This window comes from Erinaceus europaeus, chromosome 14, assembly GCF_950295315.1.
Source record: "Erinaceus europaeus chromosome 14, mEriEur2.1, whole genome shotgun sequence".
Lineage (NCBI taxonomy): Eukaryota > Metazoa > Chordata > Mammalia > Eulipotyphla > Erinaceidae > Erinaceus > Erinaceus europaeus.
The window spans coordinates 80,406,198-80,424,931 of NC_080175.1; the positions used below are offsets into that span (position 1 = coordinate 80,406,198).

General features: G+C 46.6%; 2 protein-coding genes across 3 annotated transcripts in view; one reads left to right on the plus strand and one right to left on the minus strand.

The window, feature by feature from the left end:
* Nucleotides 1-4,120: 4,120 nt before the first annotated feature.
* Nucleotides 4,121-11,594, minus strand: TMEM41A (transmembrane protein 41A). Of its 2 annotated transcripts, none has more exons than XM_016191154.2 (5): nt 11,336-11,594; nt 9,592-9,745; nt 8,173-8,334; nt 7,538-7,670; nt 4,121-6,165 (listed from the first exon to the last, which is right to left on the minus strand). In XM_016191154.2, exons 1-5 carry the CDS (start codon nt 11,452-11,454, stop codon nt 5,948-5,950), a joined length of 786 nt encoding a protein of 261 aa, XP_016046640.1. In that variant the 5' UTR covers nt 11,455-11,594; the 3' UTR covers nt 4,121-5,947. The 2 variants fall into 2 exon arrangements, with proteins under 2 accessions (XP_016046640.1, XP_007529867.1); XM_007529805.3 differs by having other exon boundaries at nt 7,538-7,676; nt 11,336-11,592.
* The window catches only part of RIOX2 (ribosomal oxygenase 2), a 365,565-nt gene continuing 358,361 nt past the window's right edge, over nt 11,531-18,734 (plus strand). The window contains exon 1 of the mRNA XM_060172100.1: nt 11,531-11,535. The gene's annotated coding sequence lies outside the window, so the exon portion shown is untranslated. The remainder of the gene's footprint in view (nt 11,536-18,734) is intronic.

The window sequence follows — 18,734 nt, forward strand, 5'->3', positions numbered from 1 at the left end:
CCTTCTCTACCCCAACCTAGCCCTTTGCTGCCTGCCATGATTAGATAACCTGGGCAATTCTGAACTGGCTTGAGTTTGAGAACTACTTCACATCATCTGAAATGTGTTGAGTTCAATCCTGGCTTAACAATTTGCATGGTAGCGCTTTAAGGAAACTCACAGGGCTGTGATTTCCAGCTTCATTGTTGATCAGAAGTTTAACCCCTTGGGGTGGATAGCCGCATTCATTTGGCACTTGCTTTCGACTGGCTGCAAGATAATGAGTTTCAGTGTTGCAGCTGAACATTTGGTTCTGGTTTTCATCTATTTCTAGATCATGTCTTCTGAATAACAATTCCTCTCAAAACTGCTTAGCAGAGGAGCCAAGAAGCTGGCATCCACATTGCAATCATAATAAGCATTGCCACCACTAAAGTTTAGGCCTGTCTGCAAGGTTGGGAGGTGCTCCTCCTCAGAGAGGTGAAGATGTTCTGATAAAGTTATCTGGTAAGATCTGCTTGTTGTTCAGATACTTAAAAACTCAAGTATTAAACCTTTCTTTCTAGAATTAATATTTTGTAGGACTTAGTAAGTACTGGGCATTCATTTTTTTTTTTTTTTGGCTTCGTTGTGCTAAATTTCCCTCTATTAGATATGATAGCTTTTTTATCTTTTAAATTGACACCAGGGTTATTACTGGGGCTCGGTGCTGGCGCTATGAATCCACTGCTCCTGGCAGCCATTTCCCTTTCAATTTTATTGAACAGGACAGAGAGAAATTGAGAGGGGAGGGGAGGGAAGGGGTCCGGTCGGTAGAGCAGTAGGTTAAGCGCACTTGTCGCAAAGTGCAAGGACCGGCTCAAGGATCCAGGTTTGAGCCCCAGCTCCTCACCTGCAGGGGGGTCACTTCACAGGCGGTGAAGCAGGTGTCTACAGGTGTCTATCTTTATCTCCCACCTCTGTCTTCCCGTCCTCTCTTGATTTCTCTCTGTCCTATCCAACAACAGCAATGACAACAACAATAATAACGACAACAACAAGGGTAACAATAAGAGCAACAAAATGGGAAAAATGGCCTCCAGAAGCAGTGGATTCATGGTATAGGCACCAAGCCCTAGCAATAACCCTGGAGGAAAAAAAAGAGAGAGAGAGAGGAGGGAAAGGGAAAGGTAGTAAGGGAGAGAAAGATAGATGATACCTGCAGACTTGCTCCACTGCCCATGAAACTCCCCCACTGCAGGGGAGGGGTGGGGGCTCGAACCTGTGTCCTTGTGCATGGTAATATGTGCAGTGAACCAGCTGCACCACTGCCCAGCCCCTAGATACAAGGTTTATATTCCCTCTCCTAGTATGGCACACCGACATTCCTTTAGTGTGAAATGTATCCTAGTCAGCTAAATCATTTACTCTCCCCCAGTCTTACATCTCAATATCCCCTTTTCTTAAAACGCTCCTCTTTTGAGTTTTCTGGAACCAAATTATCCAAACCAGAACATAGTACTTGGACTCTAAGAAAATCCCTGTTCATGCAGTATAGTATATGATGTTTTGTTTTCCCACTAAGTCAAAAACCAGTAGATTACCACCTACCATCTTCAGCCTAAACACTCCAAACCATTGCTTACTGGGCATCATACATTTCTAGCTGAGTCTGGTCACAGCCCCAGAACCTCTCTCAACACAGTACTTGAAGTATCTACCACTTGATTTGGAACTGGTGTGCAATTTAAGGGGAAAAAAGATTTAAGAAAGGAGGGGGGTAGACTCGTTGGAGAAGGGGAGCCAAAGCACCAGAGTACAAACCAAGAGCCTCCAAGTAAGTTTGACACTCTACAGGCTGAGCCACCGACCCCCCCAAAATTCACTTCTTAAAATTTAATTTTTTAAAAATATTTTTTATTTTATTTATTCCCTTTTGTTGCCCTTGTTGTTTTATTATTGTAGTTATTATTGTTGTTGTCGTCATTGTTGGATAGGACAGAGAGAAACGGAGAGAGGAGGGGAAGACAGAGAAGAGGAGAGAAAGATAGACACCTGCAGGCCTGCTTCACCGCCTGTGAAGCAACTCCCCTGCAGGTGGGGAGCCGGGGTTCGAACCGGCATCCTTATGCCGGTCCTTGTGCTTTGCGCCACCTGCACTTAACCCGCTGCGCTACAGCCCGACTCCCTTAAATTTAATTTTATTTATAAAAAGTAAACACTGACAAAACCATAGGATAAGAGGGGTACAACTACACACAATCCCCACCACCAGAACTCCCCTCTCCTCCCCTGATAGCTTTCCTATTCTTTATCCCTCTGGGAGTATGGACCCAAGGTCATTGTAGGATGCAGAAGGTGGAAGGTCTGGCTTCTGTAATTACTAGGTGGTTTGAGGTCTCCAGTGAGACATAACAGAATAAAGACTGGATTGCTCATGTTCTCACTCACTCTCTTTTTTTAAGATTTTACTTATTGTGCAGAGACAAATTGAGAGGGAGAGACAGAGAGACACCTGCAGCACTGCTTCACCACTTGTGAAGCTTCCCCCTGCAGGTGGGGGCTGGGGGGCTTGAACCTGGGTCCTTGTGCATGGTAATGTGTGTGTTCAATCAGGTGCGTCACAACCTGGCCCCCCTCACGTTATCAGGTCAGACCGTTGGCAAGAAAATAGGTGCTTGCCTCTACCTATCACCCTTGGCAACAATTATCTCCCATCACTAATGGATTGAATTCCAATATGTTTCTCATTTCCATTATTTCAGTGAGCATGCTCCTCACCTTCTATAAGGGAAATGTTGGTATGTTAAGCCCCAGTTACTGCTCCTTCCATAGACTTGAGACTAATATACCAGAATAATGTGACATTCTTTTTAAGATGTTGACTAGTACCGTCAGTATAATTTAGTGCCTTTCCAGGTAGCAAGATTTTCCTTCTTTAGATTTAATAGAATAAATGTCCCAGTATTCCCATACCAGTTACCAACTTCACAGACAAGCACACAAAAATTGCATTAGTCTGCTTGTTCAAGTGTTACAGCCAATATGGAAGTGCCCATTCAAACTGGAATAAGTTAGCTGTCAAGTGGGAGGAACCCGCAACATTTCTCAGGGACAGGTAGCAGAAGAGGGGAGCTCCAAGCTCCAACACAGCTGGGCTATGGCTTTTGTTAACTGTCATGTGACCATGGTACAACAGCAGGATTTCAGAGGCAAGCCCTCAGGCAGAAGGCAAGGTCCTGTCAAGAAACTTCCAGCAGAATCCCAGGCTAACTCTTTAAAGCCACTGTCACCCAGTGACCAGGCAAACAGGTTTCTCCAGAGGCTGCGAGTCTGAGGGAACCTGCTAGAGCAAGCAAGGTATGCAGGAGATTGCTTGTTGCCATATGACTGAAGGGTTCTCCATCTCTAGAGCAAACTCTTCTCAAGACTCTTGGAAGGGGAAGATCCACTTTTTTTTTTTATTGCAATAATTTGAGTTCCTATCAACTTGGAGTGCATTAACTTCTTATTTTCTGGCGAAGTCTCAAAAATGAACTCCCTCCTCCACTTCCCTGTGTTGGTTTCTGACATGGGCTTCCTCTTTGTACTGAGCACTTGTACAGTGATGGAAACAAGAGCAACTATCAAAGCAAACAAATGCATGGAATTAAAACAAAAGTGTTCTTCACCGTTTCCTGGTCCTGTCTTTTCCTCATGGTATATGATTTGTGTCCTGAGAGTTGCTTTTCACAGATTTCATCAGCAGTTTATCAGAACTTCAGGGAAAGGAAGACTTTGTGTAACTTGAGTTTCCTGTGCCAGGAAAAGATGGGGAAAGCTGGCTTCTGTGGGTCTCTCGTCAGACACTGACAGAACAAACTGTTGTTATTGTTTATTCTTGGTCAGTATGCCATATCCTTGAGAGGCTCTCTGCTTCTTCTGGCTCTCCTGCCGCCCATCTTGTAGTTGTTTCTTTGCTATTAGTGACCCCAGTATAAAGTGAGCAGAGAGAGGGGAGAGAGGGACACGAAAATCTACCTTCCAACAGATAGTACTGATAAGCCTGCCTGAGAGAGGAAAGCTAAAACGCCACTTCGATGTGTCTGGTTTTCAGTCCATCCTGCTTCCCACGCACAGGGGGACCTGAGAGTTAATAACATACACAGACAAGCACCACACATAACACTGATATCCATTTATTTGGGAAATTGCTTTGCCTGTAAACTCACAACTGATAAGGCACCTGGTTCAAAATAACGGGGGGACAAATCTAAGGAGCCTCCTGAAAAAGGACAAAGGACACATACTTTCAAGTATGGAAAATGTGCTCATTTCTCTCTCCCTCCTCTCCCTCCTTTGGAACAGTCATGGACTTCAAAGTTCTGTTGGTTACCTCCTCACTCTCCCTCTTGGCACCAAGATTCTTTTAAAGAAACAGATCTTCGAAAGTTGAATCATGTCATGTCGTGTTAAAAAAAACAGCACAGGAATTCATTTTTCCTACTGAACACAAGTATTGCCAAGAATCCACAGAACAATTCACCCAGGCTAAAGATGTGCCAAGATCCTTGGCCAAGTCATATTAAAAGGCCCAACAGATGATATCTGAGGAAAACCAGTTCGGTAGAGATTATGAATTATATCGATAGGGTACAGGATCCCAGAGTTGGCAAGTTTAGGTACCAAGTTCCTACTGTCCTTGGAAGTATTAACCCACATCTATATTAATTCAATACTGCAACTGTAGAAAGTACTGACAGCTACAGATAGTTATAATAACAATAAAAATGGAACCCCAACCAAGTTTTCCTTTTTTCATTAAAAAGTAAACAGAAGTATTTCTTCTGTCACCCTGGCAAAGGACAAAGTGAAAAACCTTCAGAGGGTACACTAGCTGATATCCAAATGTAATATATCCATTCTCCTAGCAGGAGGCCAGCAAAGGGATACCCACACAGGAAAGACAGACAAGAATGGATACTGGCAGATTAGAAAGTGTACTAATGCGTTTGATTCCGGTGAATCAAGGGTCCTGCCCTGTCCACATGGGTAAAAAGTTCTCCAGAACATATCAATTAACATACCAAGTCTGCTCTATTTGTATTTAATAGTCTATTTGCAGTCAGTTTTAATTGTCAGGACATGAAAACAAGAGAAGCAGGGACACATAGTAATTAATATCAGTGTCACTGAACACAACACAAAAGTGCATGGCAGAAATCGTGCATTTGAGCTGCATGTGGAAGCTCTGTGTGGCTCGTTGGCTTGCTTCCCTTGGTTTATGGAAGAGGTAGGTCATCTCAAAAATAAATCCCTTCAAGAGATTAACAAAATGAAGAGTGATGCCGGTGATGTGGGGTCACATATCACTTGAACAAACAACATCCACTAAGAACTTAACGGGAGAACACCTGTCACATCAACCTATTACTTTGCAAAAAGGAATCTGCATGAGGACAGTCAGCATCTGCATCCCAGGTAGCTCAGTGACTGGCAAAAGGCACGGACCACATGCTATCCTGGGCTGGTAAAATAACTCAGACAGTGTATTACTTTTTCATCTGATAGGTTCAAGTCCGGTCTGTACCACAATAAAAGGAAACTTTGGAGCTGTGGTCTCTTTGATGCTCACTCTCCCTCTTACCTCTCTGTATCTAAAGAAAAGGAAGAAAAGAGGGGAGAAGAGGGAAGGGGAGGGAAGGGAGGAGAAAAAAATCAAAGGAAAGGAAACTATCCTGAGTTCCTTGTTACTCAGTAAAACATAAACAGAATTTTCTAGAAGGCCATCATTCCACAGAGTGTCCTACTAAACCAGGGATGGTTTGAGGACCTGATATAATTCACCTTCAAGAGCAAATTGCCCTCTATGACAACACTGTGCCTCTAATGAGTAGTGCCCAAAACACATATTGAGGGCAATTTTCTCTAAATGAAGGGCTTTAGGAGACCACTCTATAATACACACAAACAACAAAGTCCAGAGACGTGGCCACCATAAAATTCCACATCATGTGTCCTTTCTGTTTAGATGATTGGTGGTGTTTGCTTCACTGAAGTGCATGTCTTTCTGGCTGAACTTTTTAACAAGGGTTCCAGGAACTAAGGCCATCAGGGCAATAGCCAACAGCTTGAGGACAGTTTCCAAGGAGAAAAGAGCATCCAGAGAAGTGAGGGTTGACAGGATGGAGCCTGTCTGTACACAGATGAAATTGTATGGGATCAAACCTGAAAGAAGAAGGGAAGAGTCTGTTACGGAAGAGCAGGAAAACAAAGACCAGAAACCTTCCAGAAACGCGTCACCAGGAACGCGCAAGGATTCCCAAGTGCTCCTCCCAGCTCCTGACTCCTGACCATACTGCCTTTCTGTTTCTCTCTCTCCTCTCTCTTCTCTTCTTTTCTTTTCCTTCCTTTCCCTTCCTTCCAGATATATATATATCTGCCTTGGTCACCAAAAGAACTTGAGATGGTTTATGTTAAGTGAAAAAAAAAAAGTGAAGAAGAACCAAGTCAGGGAGTACAATCATTACAAAAATATGCAAGGCTCATGCAGTTACTAAGTGGTGGGCCTGCAGTGTGGTTCTGAGGGCCCAAGTACCAGGGGAGCCTATAATGGAAAGGCCTCTCCTCACCCCATTCCTGAGATCCTGGTTACGTCTTCCTCGACTACAGTACAAGATGCCTCACAGTTAGGAACCAATCAAGGTCACACAGCTGGTCAGAGGTCTATCCAAGCTCTGTGCTGCCTAGATAATTATAAGCTGCTAAGAGGTTCTGAGGCTTTGTTTGGAAGATGCGAGCACCAGCATTATCTGTGGTCAATGTTTTGCTTCCACGTAAGAGCTCAAGTTCCCAAAAAAAAAAATTCCTTATTAATAGCAGTTGCTCAGCCACTGATTTTGTTTGGTTTGACCAAGAAGCAGTCTGTCCCTCCATGTTCTAAAGATGTTAAGTGGCCTTGCCTTCGGCATAAAAAAGGTGACTTCCTTGCAGCATGGGGAAAAGACTAGTCTCTGATTTTACAGGATGTTAACACTTTACCATTCTGATAAAGGTGCTCCAAGGTCCACACCTGGAGACACTGTTCTAGCCACAGTAGTCAATTCTGCATCTTGCAGAAGAAGATCATAAAATTGTCAGAACACAAAAAGGAAACTCATTCACACCAGCTGTGTCTCAGGCAGATAGGAATCCAAATGGGCCCAAGTGAGACAGAAAGTGCTTTGCTCTGCCTCTTCCTTCTGCTTTTACAGGCCCTTGCTCCAACCCTGTTTTTCTTGTTGGCTTTTACTGAGGCCTTACCATGGGCCAAGCCATGTATACTTTTCACTCTTTCAATCCCAGGGCCTAGCATAGTGCTTGATGTGCAACAAATAGTAAATACAGCTGCAGAGAGAACAATCCTTTTCCAAAGTGTTTCTATGAGTTTTCATGCTCAAGCCTGAGTACATCCGCAATCAGGATCAGACTTACAAGTGCAGCACTTGAAGATGCTCTTCAGGAATCTGTTCTCTGCACACATACCTGCAAAGCTGGGAACCCACCATGGCCCCCAGCACAACGCCTCTGAAGGCTCAAACTTACCCTGCCAGCAGCTTACCAATAAGGACAGAGAAGAAGAACTGCACAATGGGGATGTTCAGAACCGGGGCTGAGAGGTTCAAGAACCAGTTTGGCGTCATGGGGAAAAGTCTCAAGAACAGTAAGAAAAAGAACAAGCTGTTTCTGTTCTCCTCCACCTGCAGTCAAAGAAGAAAGGACCATGAAGAAGCAGGAAGAGTGTCCGAGTGTTGGAAATCTGTTGAGGTCAGGTATTATTCTACAGACTTTACATATTCTACTCCAAAATTTTCCCACAGTCCTCTAGACTACAGACTGTTTTCTTAACAGAGGTACCTGGGCTGGGGAGACAGCATAATGGTTTGGCAAAAGACTTTCCTGAATGCCTCAGGCTCTGAGGTCCCGGGTTCAATCCTTAACACCACCATAAATCAGAGCTGAGCAGTACTCTAATTTAATCTCTCCATCTCTCTCATTCATTAATAAATAGAGTTCTCAGAGTCTAAGGTAACGTAGACTCTGAGAAGTTGACAACTTTCCCAATGTTACAGAACTGATCATGACAGAGCTGGGAGCCTTCTAGAGACTGAGCAGAACCCCCTCCCTCCCAAAGCAAGGCAGAAGAGCACTAACAGGAGTCCCCACCCTTCACCCATAGGTGCCCTCTCCCCTTACCTTCTTCTGCAGCAGGGCCACTTTATCAGGAAAGTAGGAGACCACCAGCTGTTTGCCAAAGAAACTGGAGAGCAGGTAGCAGCATGTGGCACCCACGGAAGTCAACACACAGCACAGAAGGAGCCCCAGCCACGGCCCAAACAAAGCACCAGCTAAAACATTCTGCAAAGAAAACACACCTTGGTCATGAGAACACACGCCAGTGACCAGGCCCCTCATCCTGAAGTCAGAGTCATGGCCAGACCACAACAGCCCAATTCCAAGAGGCAGATGAAGGGTGATGAAATAGCTGGGAATTCCGAGTCTGGTCTAAATCTTCACCTTGAAAACAGAGGTGAGCGGTCAGAGAGAGCTCACCAGGTAAGGGGTGTACCTCGCAGTGTGCATGGCCCGGGCTTGAGTTTCAGCACCACAGGGGAGATTCTATGACATCTGAGGAAGTTCTCACACTGTGGAGTCTCCCTATTTCTCTCTGTATTGCTACCCGACTGAGAAGGCAGCCCAGAGTAGTGAAACAGCACATTCATGAGAGCCTAACTCCACAAAAATCCCATTACTGGCTCTTGGAGGAATTAAATAAGGTCAGGTAAAGCACCCAGGACAGTGCATAACACAGGAAAAGTGGTCAAAAGCAGCCAAAGGAGCCTGTCCTCTGGGCTGAATAGTTTGAAGCCTAAATGTGACTTCCAGCAATCAAATAGTATGGCAGATTGCACAGATGACCTCACCAATGTGTCCCAGATCCTCACACCTCCAGAGCTCTGGCCCACTAAGGAAAGACAGAAACAGGCTGGGCATATGCATCGACCTGTCAATGCCCATGCTCAGTGGAGAAGCAGCTACAGAAGCCAGAACTCCTACCTTCTGCTCCCCATAAACAACCTTGATCCTGACTCCCAGCAGGGGAGAAGTGATAGGATGAAGATAAGAGGACTCTGCACTTCAGCTCCATCAGCACCCAGAGAGACAGAAGGAAAAGGAAAAGGAGAGGGACATATGGAGGTGGTGATGTTGTCATGAGTGGTTTGGAGGGGAAGAGAGGATTGAGTCAGGAGAAAAAGGGGAAAATTATGTATAAATGTGGGCAGATAGTTGTGGAAGTGATGGTTAACCCCTGTCTACAACCTTAGGGGAACTGTGGTAGATTTCAGTGGGGAGACTGAAGATTCAGAACTCTGGTGGTGGGAATGGTGTTGGATTTAAACCCCTGCTGACATGTAACTTTGTAAGATTAAAAAAAAAGAATTCAAAGTATGACAGAGGGCTGGGGAGACTGCACAGTGGTTCTGCAAAAACACTTTTCTGCCCGAGGCTCCAAGTTTCCCCGTTCAATCCCTAGCACCATGCTAAGACAGAGCTGAGGAGTGCAATGGTAAAAAAAATAATAAATCAATCAAAGGAAAGCCACAGAACACTGACCAGAAAACTGGAGCCGGGGATGGCAAAGCCCTGCTTGTAGAGGTAGGCACTGCAGAAAAGCAGGAAGACGTAGGCCTGGTGCTCCTTCTGGTAGTCTTGAAGCAGCTCAGCGAGCTCTCGAAGCTCAGTCACGTCTGAGGGGAACCATAGAGACCTAGAGATTTGGAAAGGCAGATGGAAACATGAGTCTGGCACGGTGCCTTGAAAAGTTAATTGCTGTGTGTTCTTTCTGAAGTAGGTTTATAAAGGTGCCCACGGTGTGGCCTACTGGAAATGCAGCGAGAGCTCACTGTGACAGGTGACCTGCTGTAACACAGCCGACAGAGGCAGACAGGAGCCTTGGGACTGGAAATAACAGACTTGGCTTAGCATGTCAACTCTGCTACTATCCAGCAGTGTAGTCTTGCCTATTTTATGGGATTCATTTTTCTTATCTAAAAACCATGAGGGGTTGGTGTTAGATGATCCTAAATTCTGGACTGGGAAGTTAGACAGCATAATGGTTACACAAAAAGACTTTCTTGCCTGAGACTCTAAGGCCCCAGGTTCAATCTGTATCACCATAAGCCAGAGCTGAGCAGTGCTCTGAGGGGAAAAAAAAAAAAAATCCATAAAAACCGAAGTTCCCTCATATAGCAAAGGTTTTTATGATCTATTCTCAAGAGGCAGATGGATTAATTTCCAGCTAAGGACTAAATGTCCTAAATTCCATTTAATTTCTCCCTCCCCCTCTACCCTCACCCCAACATACACACAATGCTAGGCCAAGGACAATTCAAGCTAAACACTGCTCCTGAGTATCTAGATTAAATGGCTTCCTCCCCCCAACAGTCACTGACAAGCCAATGAAAGCTTCTTCCAGAATGTTTTATCTTTTTTCCACAACATAAACACAACCTTCTTGATAAGATGTCCAGCTTGAAACCAAGCCTGAGTGTCTGCTTCTTTCACCCACTCCACGTTTAATCTCATCCCGAGCGGACTCTGACTCCTGTGCAAGGGTTACAGTGCGAAGGCTCCGAGCTTCTTTGCCTCTGCCGACTGAGCAGCCCTTGAATCCATCAAAGATGAGCCGTGGACAAACCCTCCCAGTTCTAGTTCTCATCAGAATGTCCCTCTTGGCATGTGTGACACTCAGAACAGAGCCTTCTCAGCTCATGAGTGGGAGGTGGTGTAGCACAATGGTTATGCAAAGAGACTCTCCTGCCTGAGGCTCCGAAGACTCAAGTTCAATCCCCCAAACACCATAAACCAACGTCAAAAGTAGTAATAATAATTATTATTATAGGTGGGAGTAGATAGCATAATAGTTACCGCAAAGAGACTCTCATGGCTGAAGCCCCAAAGTCCCAGGTTCAATCCCCCGCCCCACCATAGCCAGAGCTTAGTAGTGCTCTGGTAAAAATAATAATTATTATACATATAATTATTGTTATATATAATATATACGGATATGTATCTCCGTATCTCCTGCTATTGCATTATCACCAGCGCCCTTGACAATGTTGCGTGTGTGACAACTGGCGACAAACCTCTGGCTTCACCCACCGGGTCAGAAGGGAAAAGCAGAGACACCATTAATTCCTGGAGGACTCTCCCTCCCAGTGTTTCTACGGAAGATGCCAAGTCTCGAGACGGAGCTGTGCTGAGCGGGGCCGGCGGTCAGCAGGGTCGCCTCTCCCCGCGCAGGTGCCATCGCCCCGCTCAGCCCTGGCCGCGCGCCCCGCCGCCCGCCCCCACGCACCTGCGCCCCGTCTCCTCCGCCGAGGCCGGTGCTCGCCCGCGGGGCAGGCGCGTGGACAGCAGGTATAGGGCGAAGGTGCAGCCGGCGAAGATCAGGAGCAGGCCGAGCAGGGGGCGCATGTCGCCGCCGGCACCCGGACCGTCCGCCACCCGAGCCTGGTGGCGCGGGGACCCGAAGAACTCTGAGGAGCGGCGGAGCCAGTTTGCAGACGGACAGGGTGGAGGCTGCGCCGAGCCGGGTCCCCAGGTCAGGCCCCGCTCCTCCCCGTCTCGCCCCGCCCCGCCCCGTCTCGCCCCGCCCCGCCCCGTCTCGCCCCGCCCCCGATCAGGGTCACGCCCCGCCCCAGATAAGGCCACGCCCCTTCCCCACTACAGGCTCCTCCCCAGATGATCAGACCCCGCCCCTGTACAGACCCCGCCCCCGCCCCGCCGCAGGCCACACCCAGTGGGGCGATGGGTTGGAGTGTAGATGGGGTGACTACCGCCTACTAGCGCCTCTGGGTTTGCTCCCCTTTACAGCTCCTTGTGTACATTTTTTGTTGTTTACTGTATTTGTTTTAATTTTTATTTGTGTACATTTTTTTCTTTATTTCCTTCTTTATTCCTTCTATATTATATTATTATTTTATTTTTATTTCTACCAGAGCACTGCTCAGCTCTGGCTATGGTGGTGCAGGGGAGCTCAGAGACTCAGGCACAAAAGTTTCTTTGCAAAACCACTATGCTCTCTGTCAGCCCTCCCCTCCTCTTCTAACCTTCGTCTCTGCCTCTTACTAGCAACCTCTGGGAGGCCCTGGAAAAATAAAATGAGACTCCACTAGAAAATGGTCACACTGAGTTAAAGAGGATGAAGGTGAAGATGAAAGAAAGACTGGCATGAAACTGAACATTTGTCAAGGCAAAGAGAGTAGTTCATAGTTTAATGCATTTTTTTCCAGATGCCCACGTGTCACAGATGCACACCACCACAGTTCCTGAGTGCTGTTTGGCTGCAGAGCAAATGACCACCGCTCAGCACTGCACATCTGACTTTGTGTTCAACTCCTAAAATCTCACATCACGAGTGTGCATCCAGAGGTCCAGAGAGGTCAAGTGTCTCGCTTTAAGGCCCCCTAGAGAGAAGCAGCAGAGCCAAGAAATGATGGTAGGGCATTGGCTTAATTCTTGCTTTCATTGCTTTTCTTGCATTTGCAGAGGCTAATTGGCACGCAATTAGTGCATGGATGTTTCTGTGAGTGCCTTCTGTGTGCAGTATCTAGTGAGAGCCATACCTTAAGTGAGTGTAGTTCACACTTAAAAGGTTGTTGCTGAAACAGAGGGCCAGCATGTGACCTGAGCTCTCCAACAACTAGAAAGCGATGTGCGACTCACTAGAGAACGAGGGGGGGGAGGGCGGTGGCGGAGGCGGAGGCAGAGAGGGTTAAGCGTACATAATACAAAAGGCAAGGACCTGTGTGAGAATCACAGTTCGAGCCCCGGCTCCCCACCTGCGGTGGGGTAGGGGGGGTGTCGCTTCACAGGTGGTGAAGGTCTTTTCACAGGTGTGCAGTTGTCTATCTTTCCCCCTCTCTATCTTCCCCTCCTCGCTCTGTCCTAGCCAATAAAAAAAAAAAAAAAGGAAAAAAAATGTCCACCAGGAGCCCAACAGTAACCCTGGAGGCAAAAAACAAAGGCGGGGGTGGGGGGTGGAGGGTGGGTAGGGAGAATGACAGTGGGACTGCTACCTGCAGGTGGGCCTGATGCTGGTTTCACAGACCCCAGGCATTGTGGCTCCAGGGAGGGAAGACCTGGATTCTAAGCATGATCAAGGCGGGACCATTACTCACATCTATCTCTGCTCCACTTCCTTCTTTCGTGGAATATTCCAGCATGTTGATAGAGGGACTGGAAAACCAAGAGTTCACTTCTGGAGCAAATAAATGAGGTCAAAATATCATCCACAGAGGACCTAGGGTGGGTTGTATTGTTATATGGAAAACTGGGAAATGTTATGCATGTACAAACTATTGTATTTACTGTTGAATGTAAAACATTAATTCCCCGATAAAGAAAAATAAATAAATAAACATCACCCAGCCTCCAGGTTCATGGTGGATCGGTTTTTCTGTGTGTTTCCTCAAGGCCACAGCTTGTAACACATCAGCTTCTCATTGTTCTGAAGGAGCCAGGCCAGCAAGAGTGGGGGAGAGAGGGTGAGTTTCTGCTCAAAGTCCTTTATTCTGCAAATGTAGGATAGCACCTTAACTGTCTTTCAGTAGTCACTCTTGTGTATCTGGAATAATCACCAGTTCAGGGAGTCGGGTGGTAGTGCAGTGGGTTAAGCACACATGGCGCAAAGCTCCCAGCGGAAGGATCCCAGTTCGAGCTCCCGGCTCCCCACCTGCAGGGGAGTTGCTTCACAGGCGGTGAAGCAGGTCTGCAGGTGTCTGCCTTTCCCCCCGTCTGTCTTCCCCTCCTCTCTCCATTTCTCTCTGTCTTATCCAACAACAACATCAATGACAACAACAATAAATACAACAATAAAATAAGGGCAACAAAAGAAAATAAATATTAAAAAATAACAATAAAATATGTAAAAATAATCACCAGTCCAGCTTCAAAACACCTCATCCCTTTAGGGTCAAGGCCCTTTGGGGGTGAGGGCTTCAGAGAAGGGTGCAGAGACACTGGGGTGTCTCCCCAGTGCTGCCGGTGCAGCAGGAGCTCACAGCCAGCAAGGACCTGGCTTTGTGACCTGGAAGGGGCCTGATGGGGCACATAGCCTCGTGACTGAGACTGGTGGCTGACTCTGAAAAGTTCTCAGTGTGATCTGAAGACCCCTGGACACTGTCTATCTCTTGTGAGCACATAGCTGAGATTCCTGGAGGCAACAGGAACAGAAAATGCCGCAGACCCAGCAGGTAGGAGACATGGCTGGCTGTCTTTCATTAAGTCATACAGCAAGAGTTCTGTGACAACAGACAGTTGCTTCCTAGCATTTGGGGGCCATTGGTTTAGGATAATAGTTGTTTTAGTAGAGACAGGCCATTGTCGCCATTATTTTATTATTTTTTAAAATATTATATTCATTTATTTTTAATGAGAAAAAGAGAGACCAAGATCAGAGCACTGCTCAGCCCTGGCTTGTGGTGGAGCTGGGGATTAAACCTGGAACCTCAGAGCCTCAGGTATGAAAGTCTTTTTGCAGAACCATTATGCTATCTCTCCAGCCCCCTAGGTTGTTTTTAAATGAAGCTCTCAACTTGAGCTTCAAACACAGTCAGTATTGTAGATATGAGCTCCACCTACCAAATCTCTTTGGTGTTCTCAGTGGTGCTGTAGAACGTAAAGGAGTTTTGAGACTGGATGTCTGCAGTCTGGATTGTGGGGTCCTGGTAAGGAGCTGATGGGTCAGGAGAGGCGGGAGGTTCAGTGGGCTGTACAAATGTCCGCTTGCAAGTGGTGGTGGGGGGAGCAGGAGGGGTGGAGGTGGACTCATGTCTATGGGTTTGGGGGGTTCTCAAGAGTCCTAAGGTGACAGTGTTCTGGGTAGTGCCAAGTGGGCTCCCCCTCCCAGTCCTCTGGGTCTCTTGGAGGTGGGGTGTGGCTCTAGACTGGAGCTCTGAACACCCCCAGGCCAGGGGGGGGTGACTATAAAGTGAAGCCCTCAGGCCCTTTCCTGCTCTTTGCCACCTGGACCTCTGCTAGCACAGCCTCCTGTGCACCTTAGCTGAGCCCCAGGGACGGGGCTTCCCACCTTCCTCACTCCAGCACGGCACTGAGGCCTCAGCCAGCTGAGGATAGGCGTCCCACTGAGGCTAAGCGTCATCTGCTCTGCTTTTCCAGTCAGACCCTCTGCTTCCTGTGCCTGCTCACATCTCCAGAGATCTAGTCCACTAGGGAAAGATACAAACAGGCTGGGGGTATGGATGGACCTGTCAACGCCCATGCTCAGTGGAAAAGCAGCTAGAGAAGCCAGAACTCCTGCCTTCTGCTCCCCATAAACAACCTTGATCCATACTCCCAGCGGGGAGAAGTGATAGGATGAAGATAAGAGGACTCTGCACTCCAGCTCCATCAGCACCCAGAGAGACAGAAGGAAAAGGAAAAGGAGAGGGACATATGGAGGTGGCTATGATGTCATGAGTGGTTCAGAAGGAATGAGAGGATTGAGTCAGAAAAAGAAGGGAATAATTATGTATAAATGTGGACAGATAGTTGTAGAGACGAAGGTTGGCCCATATCTGCAACCTTAAGGGAACTGTGGTAGATTGCAGTGGGGTGACTGAAGATTCAGAACTCTGGTGGTGGAGATGGTATGGATTCAAACCCCTGTAGACATGTAATTCAGCAATATAAAAATAATTTTTAAAAAGGAGAAAAAGAGAGAAGAGAGATATTATCCTGGCTCTCCCTCTGGGGAATCTTCCCTGTGCTGGTACTCTAATGTGGTGGCTGAGTGCTCAATGAACACCACCGAGCATCTCCACCGCTACTCTATCATTTTTTAAATGAAGTTTTGTGTATAATTATTAATGTCTAAGGAAACCATTTGGGAATTTAGGAATTTCTCTCTACTCGGGTGCAGTCTGTGGTGTGTCCACTAGGTGGCAGAAAAGCACCACAGTCCAGGTTTTTTCTCAGCGGTTTGTGGAATAGGGAAACTCAGGCTCTGCTCATAGTGGATTTTAGTAGGTGAGTTGCACAGATTATTATTCCCAAACCACTGTACCTCCTATCATATGTTGAGTGATTTTGTGTTTAGAATGGGTATTATTTACTTCTTCATTTAGGTCACACAGACCAGGGTTGACTGTTTTGGTTTTTTTTTTCTTTGAATTTAGAGAGAAAGAAAGAAGCAGAGAGGGAGAAAGGGAAATAGAGAGGCATGAATGTTGATGAAGGGGAGGAGAGAGAATGCCAGAGAGGAGACACTGCACAGGGCCCCACCTCTTGTGAGGCTTCCCCGGTGCAGGTGCTGGCCAGGTGCTCCAGCGGGGTGCACACACAGTGTGAGGAGGGTGCCCTAGGGTTAAGCGCTCCCGGCGTTGTGACTTGGGGAACATCTCTAGATTTCTGTCCTTTCCTGAGCTACACAGCATAGGGGTGTGTGTTGGAATCTCAGAGTTCAGAGCTGGAATTGCTGCAGCTTCACTGGTGTTGAAGTGGGACTGACGACCTGAAAGAGCTCGATGGTAACTCATAACCACACGGTGCCTATTTTCACATAAAATTCATTTGCTAGGAGGGGGTGTTGTTGGCCGGTTGACTTCCCTGTGCTTTTAGAGAGTCCTTGGTTTCTCCATCTAGTGGCTTCTAACTCTTAAAAATTCCACTTAAGTGAATCATGCACAGCAAGACGATGGAAAAAGACCTAGGTTGTGGGAGAGAGAGTTCTGCAGACACTTATCACAGGGAGATGAGATATTGTGTCCATGTGTCAACAACTACTGTAAACCATTAATCTTCCCCCCCCAGTAACGTGGTGTTAAAACAAAAAAAGGAATTATACAGGGACAGAGTGCTTATTGAGTCAAGTTTCAGGCCAAATATTTTTGCTCTGTTATTTCTAACTGTGTATGAAGGCACTTGCCAATAAGCATAAAAGAGAAGCAAATAAGATACCACAGGTCAGCTAAAGGGAATCCCAGAGAACAATTTGAGGACCTCTGGGCTCTGTAATGATACTGAACCAGTATTAATTTCCTGCTTTTATGTTAGAGAATGTTGTTGCTTTTGGAAAATAGACATCAAAGTATTTTAAAGGTAAAGGAACATTATATCTGTAATTTACGATTTAGTGACTTGGAAAGATTATACATCCCTGTATATATGGAGAGAGAGGGAAGACACATGCAGAAATAGAGAGGCGTCTTAGTGTGAATGCAGTATCGTGGTGGCAACAGGGGGATGGGTATGAAGGGCATTTATTATTTTGTAAATTCAAAACCATTTCAAAATTAAAATGTTCTGGGGCCAGGCAGTGGTGCACCTGGTTAAGCACATGCATCACAGTGTGCAAGGACCCAAGTCCAAGTCCCTGGGCCCCACCTGCAGGGGAAAAGCTTCACAGGTGGTGAAGCAGTGCTGCAGATGCCTCTCTGCCTCTCTCTCTCTCTCTCTCTCTCTCTCTCTCTCTCTACCTCCCTCCTCCCTCTCAGTTTCTGTCTCTATCCAATAATATATATTAATAATGTATATATATATTTGCCTCCAGGGTTATCGCTGGGACTCAGTGCCTGCACTATGAATCTGCTGCTCCTGGAAGCTATTTTCCCTCCTTTGTTGCCCTTTATTGTTTTTGTTATTATCATCGTGGTTATTGCTGTTGTTGTTGTTGGATAGGACAGAGAGAAATTGAGAGAAGGGAGAGAAAGATAGACACCTGCAGACCTGCCTCACCACTTGTGAAGTGACCCCCCCCTGCAGGTGGGGAGCCAGGGGCTGGAACCGGGATCCTTGTGCTGGTCCTTGTGCTTTGCGCCATGTGCGCTTAACCCACTGCACTACCACCCAGCCCCCTAATAAATTTTTTTTTAATTAAAATGTTCTAAAATATGGCAAGGTACCACTGTTCTGTTTTTCATTTATTAAACTCGAAAAGGCCAACACAAGGAGGTAAATGTATCTGGAAGCCTCTCTTCTGGCTGCAGAGGGTGTCGAGGTGTGTGCTGCAACTCGCCAAGCCTGTCTGCTCTGGCGGACAGCTCGAGCTCAACCAGTTGCAATGCACTTTGCCTGCATGTAGCAGAATAGAACTCAAACAGACTCATTTTTTTTCTTTCTAGTCTTTTTTTTTTTTTAACTTGATAGGACAGCGAGAAATTGAGAGAGGAGGGGGAGCTAGAGAGGGAGAGAGACAGATACGTACAGGGCTGCATCACCAGTTGTGAAGTGTCCTCTCAGCAAGTGGAGAGTGGGGGCTCAAGCCTGGGTCCTTATGCAGTGATGTGTGTGTGCTTAACCTGGTGTGCCACCCGCTTGGCCCTCCCTCAAGGGTCTCTTTATAAACAGGTGAGGGCAGTGCATGCTGGGAAGGTCGTCAGCAGTGCCTATGGAAAATGTTGGTTTGGGACCAGTGAAACAGTTCCTGGAGAGTGTGCTGCTTTGCCATGTGCACCACCCAGGCTTGGGCTGGCCCCTACTGCATGAAGGAAGCTTCAGTGATCTATTCCCCTGACCTCTGCCTCTCTCTGAAGAATTAAGAGACTATAGGAGCCATATTTTACTAACATGACAATAGCATAGGCACATTTAAATGGTATGTTAGTGACCAGAGTTAGTGACATTCTCTCTCATCAAAAGGAGAAGGGCCCCAGTACACGACTTAACTGCTGGGTCAAAGAGGAAATAAACTCTCTGCAGCCAGAGTGCAGATCCCATGGCCCCAGGACGCAAGGTCACCTCTGGATCAGGTTGTG

Excerpts from the sequence above, each read along its gene's own strand:
- TMEM41A (XM_007529805.3), bottom strand. The coding sequence starts at position 11,454 with ATGCGCCCCCTGCTCGGCCTGCTCCTGATCTTCGCCGGCTGCACCTTC. Across the intron at positions 8,335-9,591 it reads TCCCCGGCTCCAGTTTTCTG|AATGTTTTAGCTGGTGCTTT; the intron begins GTCAGTGTTCTG and ends TTTTCTTTGCAG. Across the intron at positions 7,677-8,172 it reads TGGCCCTGCTGCAGAAGAAG|GTGGAGGAGAACAGAAACAG; the intron begins GTAAGGGGAGAG and ends CTTTGACTGCAG.